The sequence below is a fragment of the Pelophylax lessonae genome (genome assembly GCF_965119305.1).
Source record: "Pelophylax lessonae genome assembly, chromosome: 3".
Taxonomy (NCBI): Eukaryota; Metazoa; Chordata; class Amphibia; order Anura; family Ranidae; genus Pelophylax; species Pelophylax lessonae.
This window is the reverse complement of record NC_138770.1, coordinates 484,670,399-484,691,046: the sequence shown is the minus strand read 5'-3', so window position 1 is coordinate 484,691,046 and position 20,648 is coordinate 484,670,399. Positions and strand designations below refer to the sequence as shown.

Here is a 20,648-nt window from a genome sequence, read left to right as displayed (position 1 = left end):
TCTCAGCAGCTCGTGAGCGAGAGACTCGCAGAGAAAACCAGAGGAGGGCCAAAAAAGAGAACATCTTTCAAGGGCCATAGACACATTGTAGGACATCAGCGGTGATTAGGGCTGGCATGAGTAGAGGATGGAGAAAGATATATAATAGATAGATACTCAGCAATATCCCTATATATATATATAGTAGCGCAAACTTGTCAAGAAGCAAGTGCCAAAAAAATACTGTGCCCACTGCACAAAAGTCCGAAATGCAATAGATGTCACATAGGCAGCAGGAAAAAGTTCAGAAATGACTCAAACAGTCCATAATCCTTCACTCTATCTCCTGGGATGATAATGTACGAAGACGTGTTTCTCAAAAGGATCACCACCACCACCGTGCTCCAAGGGGGGAGGAGAATTGCCCACTCACCAGATGCTGTGGCCCAACCCACTTTCGTGTTTGAGCATTCAGGCTTATAATGATGGTCACTGGTCCAGAGTATCCACAACAGGAATCGCACCAGCGCAGTCAAAAAAAGCTCAGCAGCCTATGGGGAGGAGAGAACATAATCCCAATAGCGTGATACCGTTTGAAAGGGTTTTATTAAATAAAATAAAACATAAGGTAACACACTCACATGTCTTGTATGTCATCCAACGCAAAAAAACAGTCACGAATAGGGGAGGGATGCCCTTCGGGAGATGATGTCCAGGCTCCACGCCGTGGACGCCGCGCCTTCTGGGTAATCCGAACTCCTCTTACACAGCCTGGTTACATCGCCTGGTCACGCCCCGACGCGTTTCGTGATTTCCACTTCTTCCCCGGGAGCGTGACCACGGCGGCTTGGCGGTAACCTTAAATACCCATGCCCATCAACCCACAGGGCGGGGCCAGGGTTGACATCATCGGTCATTGGTGGTTGCTCAGGTGTGTCGACCAATCAGACTAGATTTACAGGATCACTTCCTCTCAATTCACTAATCTCTATGGTACATTACCCTATAACCCGGAAGTAGGGTGGTGCCGAGGTTCACACCATCGGTTATTGGTGGATGCCTGTAGAATACTGGCCAATAGCAGGCTAAGACAGCACAGTAACCCTCCATCTCACCACTATTCACTACAATGGGCCGTCCTACGACCCGGAAGTATAGCACACAGGAAGTTAATTGCACCCTTATGCTGAAAGCAAAAAGACACCAACCACTCAACCACCAATAGACCGATAGTATCCATACAAAATCGCTAGTGTATATACATACTTAAAACGCTGTAAATTACATCACTTTCCATTGGTAGTGACGATCGTGTTCTGACCAATCATAGTGATTCAGCTTTACGCCCAATCAGCTAAAACTTCCTCCTTAATTAACATATGACCCGGAACAATAATAGCACGGATTCCCGGCCGGATGTAAGGTCTCCATGACCCGGAAGAATAATAACATAGAGTCCCGGCCGGATGTATGGGCTCCACCCACCAGGAAGACCAAGAAGTTATTTATGTGTACTCAGTACACTATGCACAACAGCAGCTCCAGCATTCCAGGTGGCTCAGCAAGTAGAGTCACTGGCAAACACACTGGAGGTCACAGGTTCAAGTCCGGGTCCTGACATTGTGAAAATACACCTGTTAATTATATGCACATTTAAAGAGACTATGCACAACAGTGCCATCTACCAATGGAAGTGTAACAATGTAAGGGAAATTTGTATGGAAGTATAATCCATATACCAAAAAAATCATAATAATAAACAAAAACATGTCACACCAGAAAAAAGAACACAAATCTATTAGAAACTAATAGGCAAAACTAAATATAAATAAGTAAAATCATTAAAATATTTAAAATAACCCTAAGCCCATAACCAACGCTAGACAGCATGAGTCACAAGCCTAGGGACATTTGTGTGTGCGGACACTTTGGGGGATCACGGTCCTCCCAACGCACATCATCCAAAGATGAAAGATCAAATAACAAAAAAGATCAAGTATAAAATAATATAATATAGAGTTGGAAACTAAAATCAATGATCACTAATAAAACAATTTAAATCCAACTCTATATTTAATCCTACAGGGCTCAAAGATTGGGTCTGGAATATCCATTTTGTTTCACACTTTGATAATTCCCTAACCCAATTGGCACCCCTCCACGGGGGTGTCACCCGCTCGACACCCCAGAATTGTAAACAACTGGGGTCCCGTTGGTGATGTGAACGTAAATGGGCTGGGACACTGTGCTCTGTTTTGCCCTTAATAATATTGCTGATGTGCTCCCCAACTCTAATTGTCAAAGTGCGTTTAGTTCGTCCTATATAAATGATTTTGCAGGGACACATTAAAGCATACACCACATGCGTGGTATCACATGTGATGAAATGCCTAATGTCGAAACTCTTGTCAATTGCTGCAACATAAAAGGACTCACGTCTCCTCTGATTTTGGGGGGTATACGAACATGACTTACATCTCCCACATTTGTGAAACCCTCGTCTACCCGGAAAGAAGGAAGTATCCGGGGGATTAAGGATCTTCTTCACCACCCTGTCCCCAAAGCTCGGGGCCCTACGGTAAATGAAGGATGGAACATCGGGCAACACAACTCCCAATACTGCATCCATCTGCAAGATGTTCCAATGGGTTTTGAAGATGGCTTCTACTTTTTTGTGGTCCTCACAGTAATCAGACAAAAAACTCCATTGTTTATCGTCAGATCCATTTGTGGGTCTCGTCACGTTCTGCAAGCATGCAGCTCGAGGGATATCCAGAATATTTTCAATCTCTTTCTCAAGACATTGTTCGTCATATCCCTTTTGGATAAACCTCTCCTTAAGAACATTGGTTTGGGCGATATAGTCTTCTTCAAATGTACAGTTCCGTCGTACTCGCATGAACTGCCCACGCGGTATATTACGCAGCCAGTTCGGGTGATGTCCACTTTGAATAGACAGGTAACTGTTTCTATCTGTAGACTTGAAGAAGACAGACGTAGTTAGTCTGCCCGAACCCTTCTTTATATTTACGTCCAAGAAGTGGATATCCGTTAAACTCCAATTGAACTCGAGTTTGATGTTATTTGTATTAGTATTCAAATAGCTCATGAAGTTCAATAATGAGGACTCTGTGTCGTTCCATACAAAAATAATATCGTCTATGAATCGACGATAGAAAAGGAGTTCTGGTCTCTCCCTACAAAATACATGTTTGTCCTCCCACTCTGCCATAAAAAGGTTGGCGAGACTGGGAGCGAATTTCGCTCCCATTGCCACACCTTTCTTCTGGCTGTAGAAGGACTGATTATACCAGAAATAGTTATGCCCTAGACAAAAGTCCAGGGCATTCCGGATAAACAACTTCTGGTTATGTGGTAAATCATCCCTCTTACTCAGGGCCCAACTAAGGGCCAATAGAGCATCATCATGTTGGATGATGGTGTAGAGGGATGACACGTCCGCCGTCACTAAGAAAGCGGACGAGTCATCCCCCAAGACCACATCATCCAACGATATAAGCAGGTCCTTAGTGTCTTTAAGGTAAGCCCTTGTAGTTACGACACTGGGTTGGAGGAAGGTGTCCAAATATTGGCCCAACCTAGCACACACCGACCCTATCCCGTTAACTATCGGGCGGGGCGGTGGGCAATTCGGATCCTTGTGGACCTTAGGTAGCGTGTACACTATTGGTATTCTGCACGCACTCGGGACCAGGTATTGTTTCTCTTTTTTTGTTAGCACATGGTTTTTGTACCCCTGGTCTACCAAAACTCTGAGGTCACTTTCAAAATCACTAGTTGGATCCTTTGACAACAGTACATACGTGGTTTCATCTGCCAACATACCCTGTATTTGTTGGTGATAAAACTCTGGATCCATTATCACCACTCCCCCACCCTTGTCGGCGGGTCGGATGATAATGTCTATCCTTTGTTCAAGGGATTCCAGTCCCTCCTGTATGTGTCTACTTTTGTTCTTAACAGAATGATCAATCGGTAGGTGCTGGAGGTCTTTCAAAACTAAACTCCACCAATAACCGATGGTGTGAACCTCGGCACCACCCTACTTCCGGGTTATAGGGTAATGTACCATAGAGATTAGTGAATTGAGAGGAAGTGATCCTGTAAATCTAGTCTGTGATTGGTCGACACACCTGAGCAACCACCAATGACCGATGATGTCAACCCTGGCCCCGCCCTGTGGGTTGATGGGCATGGGTATTTAAGGTTACCGCCAAGCCGCCGTGGTCACGCTCCCGGGGAAGAAGTGGAAATCACGAAACGCGTCGGGGCGTGACCAGGCGATGTAACCAGGCTGTGTAAGAGGAGTTCGGATTACCCAGAAGGCGCGGCGTCCACGGCGTGGAGCCTGGACATCATCTCCCGAAGGGCATCCCTCCCCTATTCGTGACTGTTTTTTTGCGTTGGATGACATACAAGACATGTGAGTGAATTACCTTATGTTTTATTTTATTTAATAAAACCCTTTCAAACGGTATCACGCTATTGGGATTATGTTCTCTCCTCCCCATATGCTGCTGAGCTTTTTTTGACTGCGCTGGTGCGATTCCTGTTGTGGATACTCTGGACCAGTGACCATCATTATAAGCCTGAATGCTCAAACACGAAAGTGGGTTGGGCCACAGCATCTGGTGAGTGGGCAATTCTCCTCCCCCCTTGGAGCACGGTGGTGGTGGTGATCCTTTTGAGAAACACGTCTTCGTACATTATCATCCCAGGAGATAGAGTGAAGGATTATGGACTGTTTGAGTCATTTCTGAACTTTTTCCTGCTGCCTATGTGACATCTATTGCATTTCGGACTTTTGTGCAGTGGGCACAGTATTTTTTTTGGCACTTGCTTCTTGACAAGTTTGCGCTACTATATATATATATAGGGATATTGCTGAGTATCTATCTATTATATATCTTTCTCCATATGTTTTAGTTAAGTAGCTGCATAGCCAATTTATTTATTGGTGAGTGGTCCTCATTTGAAGCGCTTGGGATAGCTTATACCTTTATTTGGTTTTCGTTGGGCATTTAAGCTGTCATATTATATGAGTAGAGGATGGCCTGGAAGACCTTTTTCGTGACGATACATGCCATTCACTGTCCAGTGGACGCAGAGGCGATGAGGTTGGAGCAGAAGCTTGATCAGCCGGGAGGATATTCCATTTCCTGAGCATAGTGAGGCCCTCTTCTAGGGACCTGATCGCTGCCGTAGAGCCTCCATGCGTCACCAGAAGAGTCGCTGGGTACCGCCACTTATGTTGGATTTGGTGGTTACGCAGAGCTTTGGTGATGGTAGAGAGGTTGCGCCTGGCCATCAGTGTGTGCTTGGATAGATCAGGCAGCAATTGTACGTTGCAGTAGGGTTCAGGGAGCTGACCACTCTGTCTGGAGGCAAGCATGATTTTGTCCTTAGCAGTGAAAAAGTGGACTCTAAGCAAAACGTCCCGTGGTACGCTGCCCTCCAAGAACGCTGGCTTGGGCAGCCTGTGGATCCGGTCAATAAGAAGTTCCGATTCGTGCAGAGTAGGAACCAGTTGCTTGAATAAAGAAATAACATGCTGCTGCAGTTGATCAGGAGAGATCGCTTCAGATATGCCTCGTAGTTTTATATTATTGCGTCTGGAGCGGTCCTCCAGATCTGCCACTTTATTCTTCAACCAGGAGATTTCATCTGTTTGGGTATTTAAGCGATCTATAACCGAATTAATCGTTTCAGCATGAGTGTGCACCGTTTGTTCCACAGAGCCAATTCTGGTCCCCAAGGCAGATATTTCTGCAGTGATTTGTTGCGTCTGCTTTTTCATATCAGCTTGCATGGTGGCCTGTAATGAGAACAGCATAGCTCTCATAGCCGATTCCGAGATGGGGTTCCCCCCAGTAGACAGCTGAGCGGGCTGGGCTATGTCCGAGGCTAGGTGTTGTGCCAGAGTGGAGGGGGGTATAGTAGTGTCCATACCTGAGCCGTCGTATTCCTCAGGAGGTGAATCTCTCCTCTGCCTACTCTTGGCTGGGCTTCTGGAGGTCGGAGATGGCGGGGAGGGCGAACCTGAGGAGGGTCCGCTGTCCGGGTTCCCTACCACCCTGTGCTGCGGGGGTAGCGGTTTAAGTGGGGGAAGTTTAGCAGTCAATCCCGCTGCTCCTGTATCGTGCCTGTCGCTCCGAGCGGGTCCCGGGCCGCCGCCGCCATTTTGTTGTAGTCCATGTGCTTGTGAGATGAAGAAGCCGGACAGCTTGTTAAGCTGACCGGTCTCCTTCTTGTTGCGGGTCATCCCGGCGGCTACAGCGGGCACTCACCGGTCAGTACAGCGGGTTGTGGGGTCCGAAATAGCCCTGAATGCGGCATGTGTCTAAGGGTGGCCGGCGGAGCAGACTCAAAGCACGTCCATCCGCTGCGCTGGTAGCCACGCCCCCCAGGAACATATCTATTCTTGTATACAAGTTGTGGCAAGTGGAGTAAAAGGAGTAGTCCCTTTCCTCTGCGTGTTGGTAGCGCCACACGTCATGAAGCCCCTCCGAGTGGATAAGGGCAGCAAGAGTAGGTGCGGAGGATTTATCTCTAGACGAGGAGTCCACAGCGTGGTTCGCCACCAAATTAAAATCTCCACACAAAATCAATTTACCAACCTTAAGTTTATCGACCTTTGAGCACAGTTTGCGTAAAAACCACAGTTGGTGTGTGTTCGGAGCATAGACATTTACTATCGTATATAGGCAAATATCAATAGTACAGTTAAGAATGATATAGCGTCCTTCTGTGACTAACACCACCCTAGAATAGGTGAAAGACAAAGATACGGCTAAAAGCTAGCACAACTCCCCTCTTCTTTTCCTGTGTGGAAGACTGAAAAATGTGGGGGTAGTCTCTATGAGAACAGCGAGGTGTGTGATCAAGTTTAAAATGGGTCTCTTGGATCGCCAAGACATCTACTTTGTGGGACGCGGCCTCTTTCAACATGGAATAACGTTTAACCGGGTGGTTTAGGCCCTTAACATTTAAAGATAACAACTGCAGGGACATGGTGGCACAAAGGTAGGAGGGATGTCAGAGGCAAAGCCAGAAGTAGACATGTGGCGAGAAAGAGTTCTTGTGGGCGGTGTAATGCCCCGTAAGGGGTGCAGTGGTATCTGGAGAGCACAGCTGTAGGCAGTGTCACTTGGGATGTAATGAGTTGGAGGAAGTCCAAAGTGATGAGGGCGGAAGAGCAGTTTAGTGATGCACAGTCCGTAGTCCATACAATGACAGTAGACAGATTGATGTTCATGGAAGTTCAGAGTAGAGACTTCCGAGCCTGAAGGAGAATTCATGTTCTGTAAAAAAAAGGTAGGAAACAAGGGAAACAAACAAAAACACATAGAAGATAAAAAAGACAAGGTCCCGACGGACCAAGTGTGCAGCTGGAGCTGTCTGGCGGTGAGAAGATCTCGAGGGTCTAGAAACCACTTGCCAGTCCGGTTGTAGGTGTTGAACTGGTAGCTCTATGCCTGATTGTGGAGGATCAGCAGGATCGGGGAGGATACCCCACTGACGAAGACAGCACAGGCCCTGGTCCATGGAGGTGATCTGGGACGTAGATCCCTGATGGGTCACACACAGTTTAGCTGGGTATTTCCACTTATATGGAATTTTGTTGTTATGCAAGGCCTTTGTAATGGAGTTGAGGTTTTGTCTCAGTACTGGGAATAGTCAGGGAGGATCTGCAGTGTCGTGGCTTGGTCAGGAAGGCGGTCTCTCCGTCTAAAAGTATCCAGAATCTTCTCCTTAGCCTGGAAGAAGTGCACTCTCAAGAGCACGTCCCTAGGGATATCATGGGGAAGGAAGGAGGACTTGGGGATGCTGTGGATCCTGTCAATTGTGAGGTCCGCATTAGTGAGTTCGGGTATATCCTTCTGGAATAGGTCACGTACAAAGCATGGGAGTTGGTGTGGTTGGACGGATTCCGGAATGCCGCAGATTTTGAGGTTGTTACGCCTCGACCTGTCTTCCAGGTCAGCTAGTTTGGCTTGCATGCGTTGAATATCCTCCTGTTGGGAGGTGTGAGAGACCACCAGGGCATTATATGACACTGCAAATTCCCCCATGCGGTTTTCAACTACATTCACCCTGTCACCCATAGCGTGGAGTTCTTTCTGGCAGTAGGATATGGAGGCTAAGATATTAGTTTGCATGGATGTGTGTAACATGGATAGCATGTCTTTCAATGTGGTGCGCGAGACTGGTTGTCCCGTGGTGGTGAGATTGGCAAATGGGTCTGGCGTTGGCGTGTAGGCCCAAGTGCTTTGGGCTGTATTAGTATTGCTGCTCACCTCCATGGAATTAGACCGGTTCCGTCTTCCTTCCTGCAGGGTTCATACACATTTTTACCAATAAAATTCCATGACTTTTCCATGACTTCACGTAAATATTCATGACCTAAAGTTTCATTAAATGTCTATGTATACATGTTAAATAAGAAGAAAATCCATGTCACACCCAGCATATTTTTACTAAAATAAATGACAATCTTTGTAGTGTACAGTACCTCTGCAGTTAGGGTTTTGTTTCTGGATACAGCGCGACTCAAAATGGGCTCTTGTTTTACAGTGGATGAGATGGAAGCACCACTGCCGCAGCTGGGAGCGGGTATCACTTCAGGCGCACGGGTGAAAAAGCTGAAAACTCTGATGTAGGGGGGACTCTGGTGACCAGAGACCACTTTCCACAGAGTGAATGCACTAAGGAAGGGAGGGGGGGTCCTTTATAACAGTGCCCCCTTACATCAGTGACCCCCCCTCAGACTGGCCGGGCAGCACTGTCACTGACCTCCTCTTAGGTGCACCATGCTCTGGTTTTTTCCTGTAGTCTCCTCTCCCCAGTCCACACGTCTGACTTCTCCTGTGATTCCCATCCCGACAGCACTCCCACTTTTGACTCCTCTCCAGACCCCCTCAGAGACTGCAGACATGATAAAAGACAAGAGATGGTCAGAGATTATGGACATGATAGAAGAGATGGTTAGAGGCTGTGGACATGGTACAGGAGGTGGTCAGAGGCTGTGGACATGGTACAGGAGGTGGTTAGAGGCTGCAGACATGATACAGGAGGTGGTTAAAGGCTGTGGACATGGTACAGGAGGTGGTTAGAGGCTGCAGACATGATACAGGAGGTGGTCAAAGGCTGTGGACATGGTACAGGAGGTGGTTAGAGGCTGCAGATATGATACAGGAGGTGGTCAAAGGCTGTGGACATGGTACAGGAGGTGGTTAGAGGCCGCGGACATGGTACAGGAGATTTTCAAAGGCTGCGGACATGGTACAGGAAATTTTCAAAGGCTGCAGACATGGTACAGGAGATGGTCAGAGGCTGCGGACATGATACAGGAGGTGGTCAAAGGCTGCAGACATGGTACAGGAGATGGTCAGAGGCTGCGGACATGGTAGAAGAGATGGTCAGAGACTGCGGACAATACAAGAAGAGATAGTCAGGGACTGCCGACATAATAGAAGATAGAAGAGCACTAGGGGGGGTCGGAGAGCACAGGGGAAGCAGAGAGCACTGGAGGAGCTGAAGGGCATGGGGGGAATAGAGAGAATTAAGGGGGGGTTTGGAAAGCATTGCAGGGGGGTTGGAAGGCACATGGGAGTGGAGAGCACTGGGGGGGGCAGGCAGGGAAAACCAGGCGGGGGGGGGGAACTGGAGAGCACTGTCTGGGGGGAACAGGAAATCACTGAGGGGGAGCCAGGGAGCACAGGGGGGGGTGGAGATCACTGGGGGAGCCAGACAGAGCACGGAGGGGGCTAAGAGCAGGGGGGAGGTAAAGGGCACTGGGGGGGGGGGCTAAAAAGAGCACTGAAAGGGGGCTAAAAGAGCACTGGGGGGGGGTCTAAAAGAGCACTGAGGAGGGGGATGGGGCAGCTGCATATAGATGAATTGAACTTTCCATATTCCTAGTGCAGCTTCTGAGAGGAGGAGTAACAAGCATTCAGCGACATGAGGAATATGAAAGTTCAATTCCTCTCTATGCAGTTGTCCCATCCCACCCCCCTCCTATCCAGCACACGAGACTCCTCACTGACATTCTCACTGACCTTCCTTCTGCCGCTGCCTTCTTCACACATAGATGCGGGTGGCCCGAAGGACACCCGCCTGACACCCGCCTGACACCCCCCAGTGCACACGCCCCCCCCCCCCCCCCCCCCCGCTGGTACGTCCCTGAGAGCGGGACAGTAAATGCACAATTTCTCAGTTTCAGTGGATCAATCCGCCGCAGTTCCCAGCCTGTCACGGTCTATTCATATTGAAGAGACCAGTGATCAGGCTTCATCTGTGTAGTGCGGCTGATTAATCTGCCTAAACCCGAAACAGAGAAAATAGTCCACTTACTGTCCCCCGCTCCCACAGAATACAGGGGGCCCAGAGGCAAAATTAAATAGTTGCACAACACTTTTCCATGACTTTTCCAAAACTTAGTAAGTTTACTCATTTTCCAGGACTTTTCCAGGCCTGGAAAGTGTCATGTCAAAATCCCATGACTTTTCTAGGATTTTCATGACCGTACGAACCCTGCTCCTGGGTTTGGACTTTGCTGGCTCTGTGTGGATGGGGTGGAAGGAGAAGAGTCTACTGAGCGTGCAGGGCGCATCTGTGTTCTGTCTCCCGACTGTGTGTGCAGTCCCGGCGTGATGACGTCAGCCGTGGGAGGAGCCACCACTAGAGGACCGAGCGGTGGAGGAAAGGAAGCGCCACTGCCACTGCCATTTTGGCGGAGATCAGACGAGGCCGGTCAGAAGAATTCTGACAATTTGCGGACCGGAGGCGTGGTGGATCTCTTTTTCGTCATTGCGGTAAGGTGCAGGCAATGTTCCCCCAAAGGAATCTGGGGGTCCCAGGTGCGGATGGTCGCTGTGATGGGTCATAGATGCTGGTGAAGCCGGACGTGCCACGTAGCTCTCTACTTAAGCGGCCATCTTAGCCGGCGGACGCCACCCCCCCAAAAAAAATAAAAAAATAAAAACTTCTTACAGCATAAAAAGCCATGAGGTGCAACATGTCCCTGAAGACAAATTTTCTGCATTCACACTTGCATTTCCTTTCTGAAAATTGAGTGGCAGGCAGCAACAAACCTGGTGAATGTTTTAATCAGCTCATTTTCACAATGAAAAATATTATCAGGACAATTAGAATTCATCAGAGCTAACCAAATATTGTTGGACACTGCAGTAAGATGCATTAGACACCAGTACAAATGAAAATCAGAAGCAAAATACTTTTATCCCTGTTGAACTCATGCAGCATATCAGAAACTGTATGCAATTAAATATTTACATTCATATTTCTCAAGATTCCTACGTCATACAGTTATTTGGAAATTATATTTGTGTTAGATTTGAATGGATCTCGTAATCACCAAACTTTTTTTTAGGAAGCATTTATTCAAGCTGTATTTATTATCAAATTTCATAAGTAGCCTTTCAGTAAAGCTTCTAGAAAGGTTGTGTACCTGAGGTAGGAACATCTTTCCAGCTCCAAATAATTTTCCTACAACCTTCATGCCATTCATTAGCGGACCTTCAATAATGTGGAGGGGTCTTGGGTACTGTTCTTTATTTGACCTTGCTTCCTCTGTGTCCTCTATAATATACTTTTCAATACCCTAGGGAAACAAAATGTAAACATTTTTTTTTTTTTTTTTTTTTTTAAATATGTTGGGCAAATGCAACTAAATAACCCTTGGAGGCATACACCAACTATTAGCCGAAGGCCCCTAAAACAAAAAAAAAACAAAAAACAAAAAATAAAACCAAACAAAAAGAACAAAAAATAAATAAAACCAAACAAAAAACAAAAAAAAAAATCAGAAAAGCCTCTTTACAGGGCAGAAATATGAAGTATACAGAAAGGCAAACATTTACATTAATTTTTTTAGACATCAATAAATTCCTAAAACGTGGCTGTTACTAGAAATTCATGCATGTTCCAAATACAAGAAGGCTGACATACTTGTAAATTCCATATCTGGAGTACAGTGCAGGGCACATTTTTGACATGCAGAGACCTTGGATTCTAGGCTGGTACATTGATTGAACACTGGCAAAGCTTTTAAAGACATACCTCTTGGAAATCCTCCTTTAACCCTACTCAGTGAGTCCTCAATTTTTAGAAAGCAATGCAGAGTAACACAAGGCACAGAGTGGAGGGCGGCCTGTGTCCTGTACTTCAAGATATGAAATATACAGGTATGTCAAAATTATTTTTAATTCAATTATATTGTACAGACACAGGCTTGACATTCATGGGACATCCCCGAGCAATGAATAAAGGTGGGTGACAACTTGGCAAACAGTATTGTGCCAACAGGCCAAACAATAGGACTCAACAGACCCAGCTTCAGAGTGCCACTGCAAGAACCTTGTGGTTAAAATCTGCATCTCCAGAAGATTGAGAGAACTTTGAAAAGGTATGAATAGAAGATTAGATGAGAGTCTTACAGAGCTGGACAACAGAAGATCAATGTCAAAATGACCAATAAATTCCAACTGATCTGATCGGGTGAGCATGAAATAATGCAGGAAAAGTCCTGTTTTATAGAGTGTAAGCTCTTGGGATGAGTTTTCTTATTTATCTAGCAATGGTGAAGTTGGAATCAGAATGCCCATTGCAAGGTCCTAAGGAAAGGATGAATAGGTAGCCCATATTCCTAACAAAATCTGTAACTAGTGTGTGTAGGTGACCAGGCAGGACTGATGAACCATTTGACAAATCACTGGTGGATAACTATGTGAGCTATGCTAAGGGGTCTTCTAGGGGGTTTGGTCCCCAAAGGTGAGCAATGGTGAATTCTGGTAAGGTCCTGTGGCTGTTACCTTCCTAAAACAACATTAAATGTAATTTCAGCTGGAGTGACTGACCCAGGAATCTTGCTCACATCACACCAACATTCTGCTGCTCAGCCAACAGCATCTAACCTTCAATCATCCTTTTACTAGCAACACTCTACAAAGTATTGTATAAGCAGCCCTGAAGAAGGGGGAGGTTTTTCAAGTCACTAATAGAAGCTGTAGCTTTGAGGTAGACTATGATGGGTCTTTCCACTTTCAGGCAGTAAAGAAAAGTTTTCTTTGGGTGCTTTGAAGTCAAAACAACATTTTGAACATTTTTAAATGGTACACAAAAAGTATGTATAGGTGTCAAGAACAGCAATAGCCCCTCAGGGGAAATACAAGAACATACCATAAATGTTAATCAATGCAGTCATATTACCCAGTAACAGGACACCCTTGCAGATTTTAGATACAGTAAAAAAAAAAAAAAAAGACTCTACCTAGAAGACCTGATGAGTGGAAGCTGTTAAATTTGTAACCAGATACATAGGACAGGCTGCTAGAACCGGAAACAAATAAGATATGTATGACAAGCCAGGTTTAATAGTAAATACTTCAGGGATTAAACTGATGGGCTAGAAAAGGAGGGAATGCAAAGGGCTTATGATCCATGAGCACCACACAATTTAAGCTTGCCCAGCGAGTTGGTTAAATCAGCTTTTAAGTACCAATCAGTGCAGCAGAACGCTTCATATGTGATTACATTTTCTCAGGCGAGAAGGAGAACTCCATGAAGTGGTGCCACCTGGTAATGAAGTGGTGCATGAAATTACATTTTTGGGTAATAGTGTCCCAATATCTTTAAAAGGAACAATGACTTGAGTGCTTGTTTCAATGCAGACAATTGAGGTGGGGTAGGATAAATCCAGGCCTGCATAAGAGTCCTGTGGGCCACCAGAAGACAGATATGGTCCCATTGGGAAAGGCTCTTTGGCAGTTACCAATGGTGACCAGTTGGATTTATCTTCAGCGCTCAAGAGACATAGCAGAGGATCTTTAGGCACAGATTTGTGGTAGAATAGGGTAATATAGTTGTGGACTTGATCCCTAAAGGAGGAGGTTGCTGGACAGTCCCATAGCCTATGGAATAGGGTCATTCGTGAGATATCACACAAGGGGCAGGAAGTTTGAGATGGGTCTTGAAGTTCTGAGTGATGATGAAAAGGGTAATAGGCTCAGTGAGCAATCTTGAATAGTGTACCACACCAACATTCACAGATCACTATGGAGCGAGCCTTCTGATAACCTGAGAGGATTAGCTTGTGTGCATTCTCTTTGACAGGCATTTATGGTTCAAAGGGAGCAAGGCAGCATTTAGAGGCTTGGTGTAAGAGGAGATTTGAGTAGCTATCAAAGATTGAATATTGTGGGGTAAGGGGAGGTAAAATGGCGCTGTCAGGCTAATAAGTAGGAAATATAAATATGTCTTATAAGTGCACTGGTGATAAAAGTGAATAAAAAATCAAGATATATAAAACTTAATGTGGTGAATCCTTAAAAAGTGTAAATATGTCTAAAAGAAATTAGTAAAAAATATATATATATATATTATCGTGATAAATGTGTAAATATAAATATTAAGATGTAAATAATAAATTATTAAAAATCTATTCAGTGTGTGATCCTAAAGGTATAAATATGATTTCATACAAAATACATTAAATCAATAAAGTGATATATTAGATAACCTCAATAAATAATTAAAGTGCTAATTAATCAAATGTAAATTGTGCTAGTGAGCCAAGCAATAAATAGCTATGTATAAATTTGTACACAAAATCAATTCATAAATAGTGTAACAGCAATTTAAATAACATAAATAAATAAATAAATGTAAAAATAATATATAGAAAAATTGTCCATATAAATAGCCAAAATTAACTGGTGCTACAAATATAATTGAGTCCCAAGATGGGAAACGAAGCAGGGATTTAACAGGAAAAAATGGATTCCAGGAGTTCCAGACTGATGGGGGTGCTCAATACAGGAATAAGTGCTCCCCTCCTATTACTCCCGCACTCACCAGATGGTGGTACCCCCACAGGGGTAATCAGCGTTTGGGGTGACTCTCAGAGGTCCCTCCGAAGGCTGGCTAGTAATCCACTTAATCCCGACTTCATATACTGTATTTTTCTCCAGGGGAAAAATTGATGGGAAATACCTCCTCTTAAAGTACTCCAATATATGTTTGAGAGATCCGGATGAGGAAAGAAAAAAAGGGGCTCCAATAGTGAAGTATTGCAATGAAAAAGGTGCTTTATTCACATAAAATTACAATACTCACATTCATTAACAGAAAAAAAGTGCACGTATGTCCTAGGGACCGCAACACCCTCGTGTAGCGGTAGTTCCGGGACGCGGTGCGTTCCACCGGCCGGATGTGCGTCTCAGTCAACAGGAAGCGGAACTGACGTAACCACGCTCATGAGTTACGTCAGTTCCGCTTCCTGTTGACTGAGACGCACATCCGGCCGGTGGAACGCACCGCGTCCCGGAACTACCGCTACACGAGGGTGTTGCGGTCCCTAGGACATACGTGCACCTTTTTTCTGTTAATGAATGTGAGTATTGTAATTTTATGTGAATAAAGCACCTTTTTCATTGCAATACTTCACTATTGGAGCCCCTTTTTTTCTTTCCTCATCCGGATCTCTCAAACATATATTGGAGTACTTTAAGAGGAGGTATTTCCCATCAATTTTTCCCCTGGAGAAAAATACAGTATATGAAGTCGGGATTAAGTGGATTACTAGCCAGCCTTCGGAGGGACCTCTGAGAGTCACCCCAAACGCTGATTACCCCTGTGGGGGTACCACCATCTGGTGAGTGCGGGAGTAATAGGAGGGGAGCACTTATTCCTGTATTGAGCACCCCCATCAGTCTGGAACTCCTGGAATCCATTTTTTCCTGTTAAATCCCTGCTTCGTTTCCCATCTTGGGACTCAATTATATTTGTAGCACCAGTTAATTTTGGCTATTTATATGGACAATTTTTCTATATATTATTTTTACATTTATTTATTTATTTATGTTATTTAAATTGCTGTTACACTATTTATGAATTGATTTTGTGTACAAATTTATACATAGCTATTTATTGCTTGGCTCACTAGCACAATTTACATTTGATTAATTAGCACTTTAATTATTTATTGAGGTTATCTAATATATCACTTTATTTATTGATTTAATGTATTTTGTATGAAATCATATTTATACCTTTAGGATCACACACTGAATAGATTTTTAATAATTTATTATTTACATCTTAATATTTATATTTACACATTTATCACGATAATATATATATATATATATATATATATATATATTTTTTACTAATTTCTTTTAGACATATTTACACTTTTTAAGGATTCACCACATTAAGTTTTATATATCTTGATTTTTTATTCACTTTTATCACCAGTGCACTTATAAGACATATTTATATTTCCTACTTATTAGCCTGACAGCGCCATTTTACCTCCCCTTACCCCACATTCACTAAATATAGTTATCTATATTTTTGAGGTAGGCTGCAGTCATTTATTTAAATTCCTCCAATAGCGTGGAAACTTTCCCCTATATAAAGATTAGATATTGATCCTGGCTGAGCAACTTTTTGAAGAATGAGCCTTAGAGAGGTTTAAGAAGTGTGCTGGAGCAGGTTTTGAGATAGCTGGTGATAATGGAAGGCCTGTGAAGCAGCAAGAGACTATTGAGCAGAGAGTTACGAAAAGGGCCTTAAGGAGCCACAGAAACTGTCCAGGATGTTTGAGCAAATGCATTATGTTTAGGAATTAAAACTCTTAAGAATAGCCAACTCCCCTTTTTCAAGGGACCAAAAGTAATTGGACAATTGAATTAAAAGCCGTTGAGTCTAAGTGTGACATTTGCATTTGGAATCTATTGCTGTGAACCAACATCATGTGTTCATAGGAGATTTCCATGCAAGTGAAACAGGCAATTGTAGGGCTTCAAAAACTAAACAAATCCATCGGAGAGATAGCAGCAACATTAGGAGTGGGAAAAATCAACAGTTTGGTACATTCCGAGGAAAAAGGAACGCACTGGGGAAAAGGCTTGGACGTCCAGGACAGACAAGAGTGGTGGATGATTGCAGGATCCTCTCTATGGTAAAAACTCATTCATAACATCCAGACATGTGAAGGCCACTCTCCAGGAGGTGGGCATAAAATTGTCAAAGTCAACAATCAAGATAAAACTTCATGGGGGCGGAGCCGGCACCTGGAGTGGATGGTTGTGTGAAACCACTGCTCTCCACAGCGGGTCACCTACAGCTATCCTCAGCAACCATCCGGAGCCCATTTTTTTCACCCTGACCTTCCCTAGCCTGCTGGGAACAACATGGCCACGATGGGAAAGAGAAAGGAGCGGGAGAAGCCTAGGGAATTGACAGTTTTTAACTCCAGCAGCGGGCCGGAGCAACCAAGATGGCGCCGGCTCAGGACACAGCGTAGCCTCCCAGCAGCGATCAGCTGACCATCCTCCGCCATCTGAACACACAGGCGCCGTTGAGTTACTGGAAGAGCAGAATCCACTGTCATCCTCCCCTTTTGATAGTCCTGTCAAACAAAAAAAGGAGACTTACTATGCCTCACAGTGCAGTCCCACTATCCCACTATGAGGGGGAAGATATGGAGAAGTCAGATACTAATTCCCAGCAGCTAGATGCATTCCCAATTACAGGGCAGACAATCATTGATGTGACTATGAAGGACATGCTTTTAACTTTAAGGGGTGCCTTCTAGAAAGATATGGCAGCGTTCATGAGAAGTACACAGAAAAAACTTAATGCTTTTGGGTGACAGAGTGAAATATGCTGAGCAAATGATGAAAGATTTTACAGGGGCCCACAATGAGTTAGTGGATGCTCACTCTGACTTGGAAGAAGAACTTAAAATGCTTAAACTAAAAGTGGCTGATATTGAGGACAGGTCTTGCAGGAATAGCATTAAATTCAGGGGAATCCCAGAAACAGTTAAACCTGCTGACCCCACTGAATTCCTGCAGCTGAAAACACTTCCAGAGCTCACTGCAAACAATGTGATCATTGATATAGCACATAGACTTCCAAAGCCAGCCCTTATCCCTGAAAATATACAGAGGGATGTAATCACTAGAATCCACTTTTATCATATAAAAGGACAGTCTCATGGATTCTCTCGGCAAATTCCTGCCCTGTCCGACCTGTATGCGGGCATATCCCTATACGCTGACTTGTCACAAGCGACGCTGTCTGCCAGGAATAACCTTATCCCAATCACAAAGATACTGAGAAATCATAAAATCTTGTATAAGTGGGGATTCTCAGCCAAACTGACTGTGACTTTGAACGCCGCCTCACACTCCATAACTTCCCTGGACAAAGGCCTGGAATTACTTAGAGGTGCGGGCCTCCTTCCTAGGGATGCACCTCCGCCAACTACCAGCGAGACCTGGACCCAGCAGAAGTGTTCGCTGACGATGTGAAGGATCACCCCCATCTAGGATGGGGAGCTGTACCCTCTTGAGAGACCGTCAATCTTTGTCTCTAGTCCCCTTTTGCACCTATCACTCTGGCTGGCGTCACTTATACCTGTTGCCCAGGTCATTTACTTTGTCTACCCCCGAATGTATTGCGAGAATTCTTGCAGCCTTGCGATGCTCTTAAACTGCTCCAAGAATCTAAACTTTGCAGCGACCACGGAAGCAGTGTTGGCCGATTGTTTGGGCTCTTTTTCACCTAAGAGATGGATGTTTTCTTTTGTTTTCTCTCTCCCTTCTACCTTCACTCATCTCACCACCAGATGGAGCTCTAGTCCTTCTCTGCATAACTATGTCTCTTAGATGGATGTCCATCAACGTCAGAGGACTTAATCAATCTGTAAAAAGAAATAGCCTTTGGAGAATAGCGTTGGACTCTTGACATTCTCTGAGTGCAGGAGACACATTTCCTGAACTCCAAGCATCCACGTTGCACACACCACAGGTTCCCATATGTATTTTATGCTAACAGCTTATCCAAAAACAGAGGTGTCATGATAGCAGTTAAGGACATGGTAGCATTTATTCTGATTTCTGTACTGTCTGACTACTCTGGCAAGTATGTTCTTCTGGTTGCAGAGATCAATAAGGTCATCTACACAATTTTGAACCTTTATGCTCCCAACGAGAAACCAACAAAATGTATTTGCAAAATGATTGCATTAGCAAAAAAACACCAGAAGGGCTCATTGATTGTGTGTGTGGCGACTTTAATGCTGTCATGAGTGCTAATGTTGATTGCTCTTCAGTGGGACGGAGGCGCAGACCGAACATAGGACCCATGTGCTTTGGCGAAGGTCTTTTTGATCTGTGGTGGTGTCTCCACACCACTGAGAGGGATTACTCCTTTTCTCATTACCCTTCCAGGACGGCAACATGTGAGAGATGAGGGGCTCCTCCCTAACAGGAAACACAATCAGATCATAATGATTAAAAGGCCCTACCCTTCCCCTTGTCCCTAAGTTTAGATTGTGTTTCCAACCCACAGTGAAACTTTTGTTTTTTCTCTAAACCAGAAAACAGTGTATGTTGGATGGTACCCCTGTAAGCCAGGTACGGACGCCCTGCTTGAAGTTTCATCCCTACCTGTCGCCTTCCAAGGCTCTTACAGGTCGCCAAAAAAGTCCAGGCAGTCGGCACCTTAAGGAAGGAGTCCATGTCTGAAGCCTGCCGTCTCTGCAGGAGTCTCCTCCGGTTCTTCATACAGGGCGGTGAAAATGTCAAAAAGCCCGCTAGGCAAGCGCGCTCCTAGCCTCACTCTGATACCGGAACTTCCGGTCACTCGCGGAGGACGGAGCATGCAGAGCGCTTCCCGGAACAGGGAAGCGAACACGGAGGAGACACTGGATCCACATGCCGGCCGAATGGCAGACTCTCCGGCCCAGAGATGCCAGAAAGCCCCTAAAGAGACAAAGCCTGCCGCAACCCACCCATGGAGAAGGAGGAGGGAAGATCGGTCCAGGTGACTGCAGGGAAAGGAAGAACGGATCCCGATAAGTGAGTCTCTCTCACTGTGTGGGGCAAGTGTTTAATTGAGGATTGTTAAAACCCTGTACCTGCCTTTCCAATTGCTGCAGCTATTGGAGTCTGCAAGAGAGTGTTTATTGTCTCCCCCTTATTGCAGATGTATCTACAGGGACCCAGGAGGCCTCTGTCAGACCACCCCCTGCCTCAACTAGCTCTAGCACCTCTAGGAAGTGTGGCATTTGCAGGGAAAGATTGTCAAAATCTTATACAAAGCCTTTTTGCCATACTTGTCATACTTGTATCAGATTTGATGAAGGATTTTCTCAAATCTATTGAGGAGGAAATGCTTGCCACTATTCAGTCCTTTCGTACTACAGTGGCTACCCCCCAGGTGGCAGAATCAGCTAAGGTGATCCTTAAAGAAGTATATAACAAATACAGTGCCTTGCAAAAGTATTCGGCCCCCTTAAAATGGAACAAAATTTATTGGATATTTCAAACTTTTTTAACAAATAAAAAACTGAAAAATTGGGCATGCAAAATTTTCAGCCCCCTTAAGTTAATAGTTGTAGCAGCACCTTTTGCTGTGATTACAGCTGTAAGTCGCTTGGGGTATGTCTCTATCAGTTTTGCACATCGAGAGACTGAAATTTTTGCCCATTCCTCCTTGCAAAACAGCTCGAGCTCAGTGAGGTTGGATGGAGAGCATTTGTGAACAGCAGTTTTCAGTTCTATCCACAGATTCTCGATTGGATTCAGGTCTGGACTTTGACTTGGCCATTG

General features: G+C 44.9%; 1 protein-coding gene across 1 annotated transcript in view; it reads right to left on the bottom strand.

Moving 5' to 3' along the window:
* MTR (5-methyltetrahydrofolate-homocysteine methyltransferase) overlaps positions 1–20,648 on the bottom strand; it is a 1,642,758-nt gene that overhangs the window by 510,405 nt on the left and 1,111,705 nt on the right. The window contains exon 20 of the mRNA XM_082249226.1: positions 11,471–11,623. Within this exon, the coding sequence (XP_082105352.1) occupies positions 11,471–11,623 (153 nt within the window). The remainder of the gene's footprint in view (positions 1–11,470; positions 11,624–20,648) is intronic.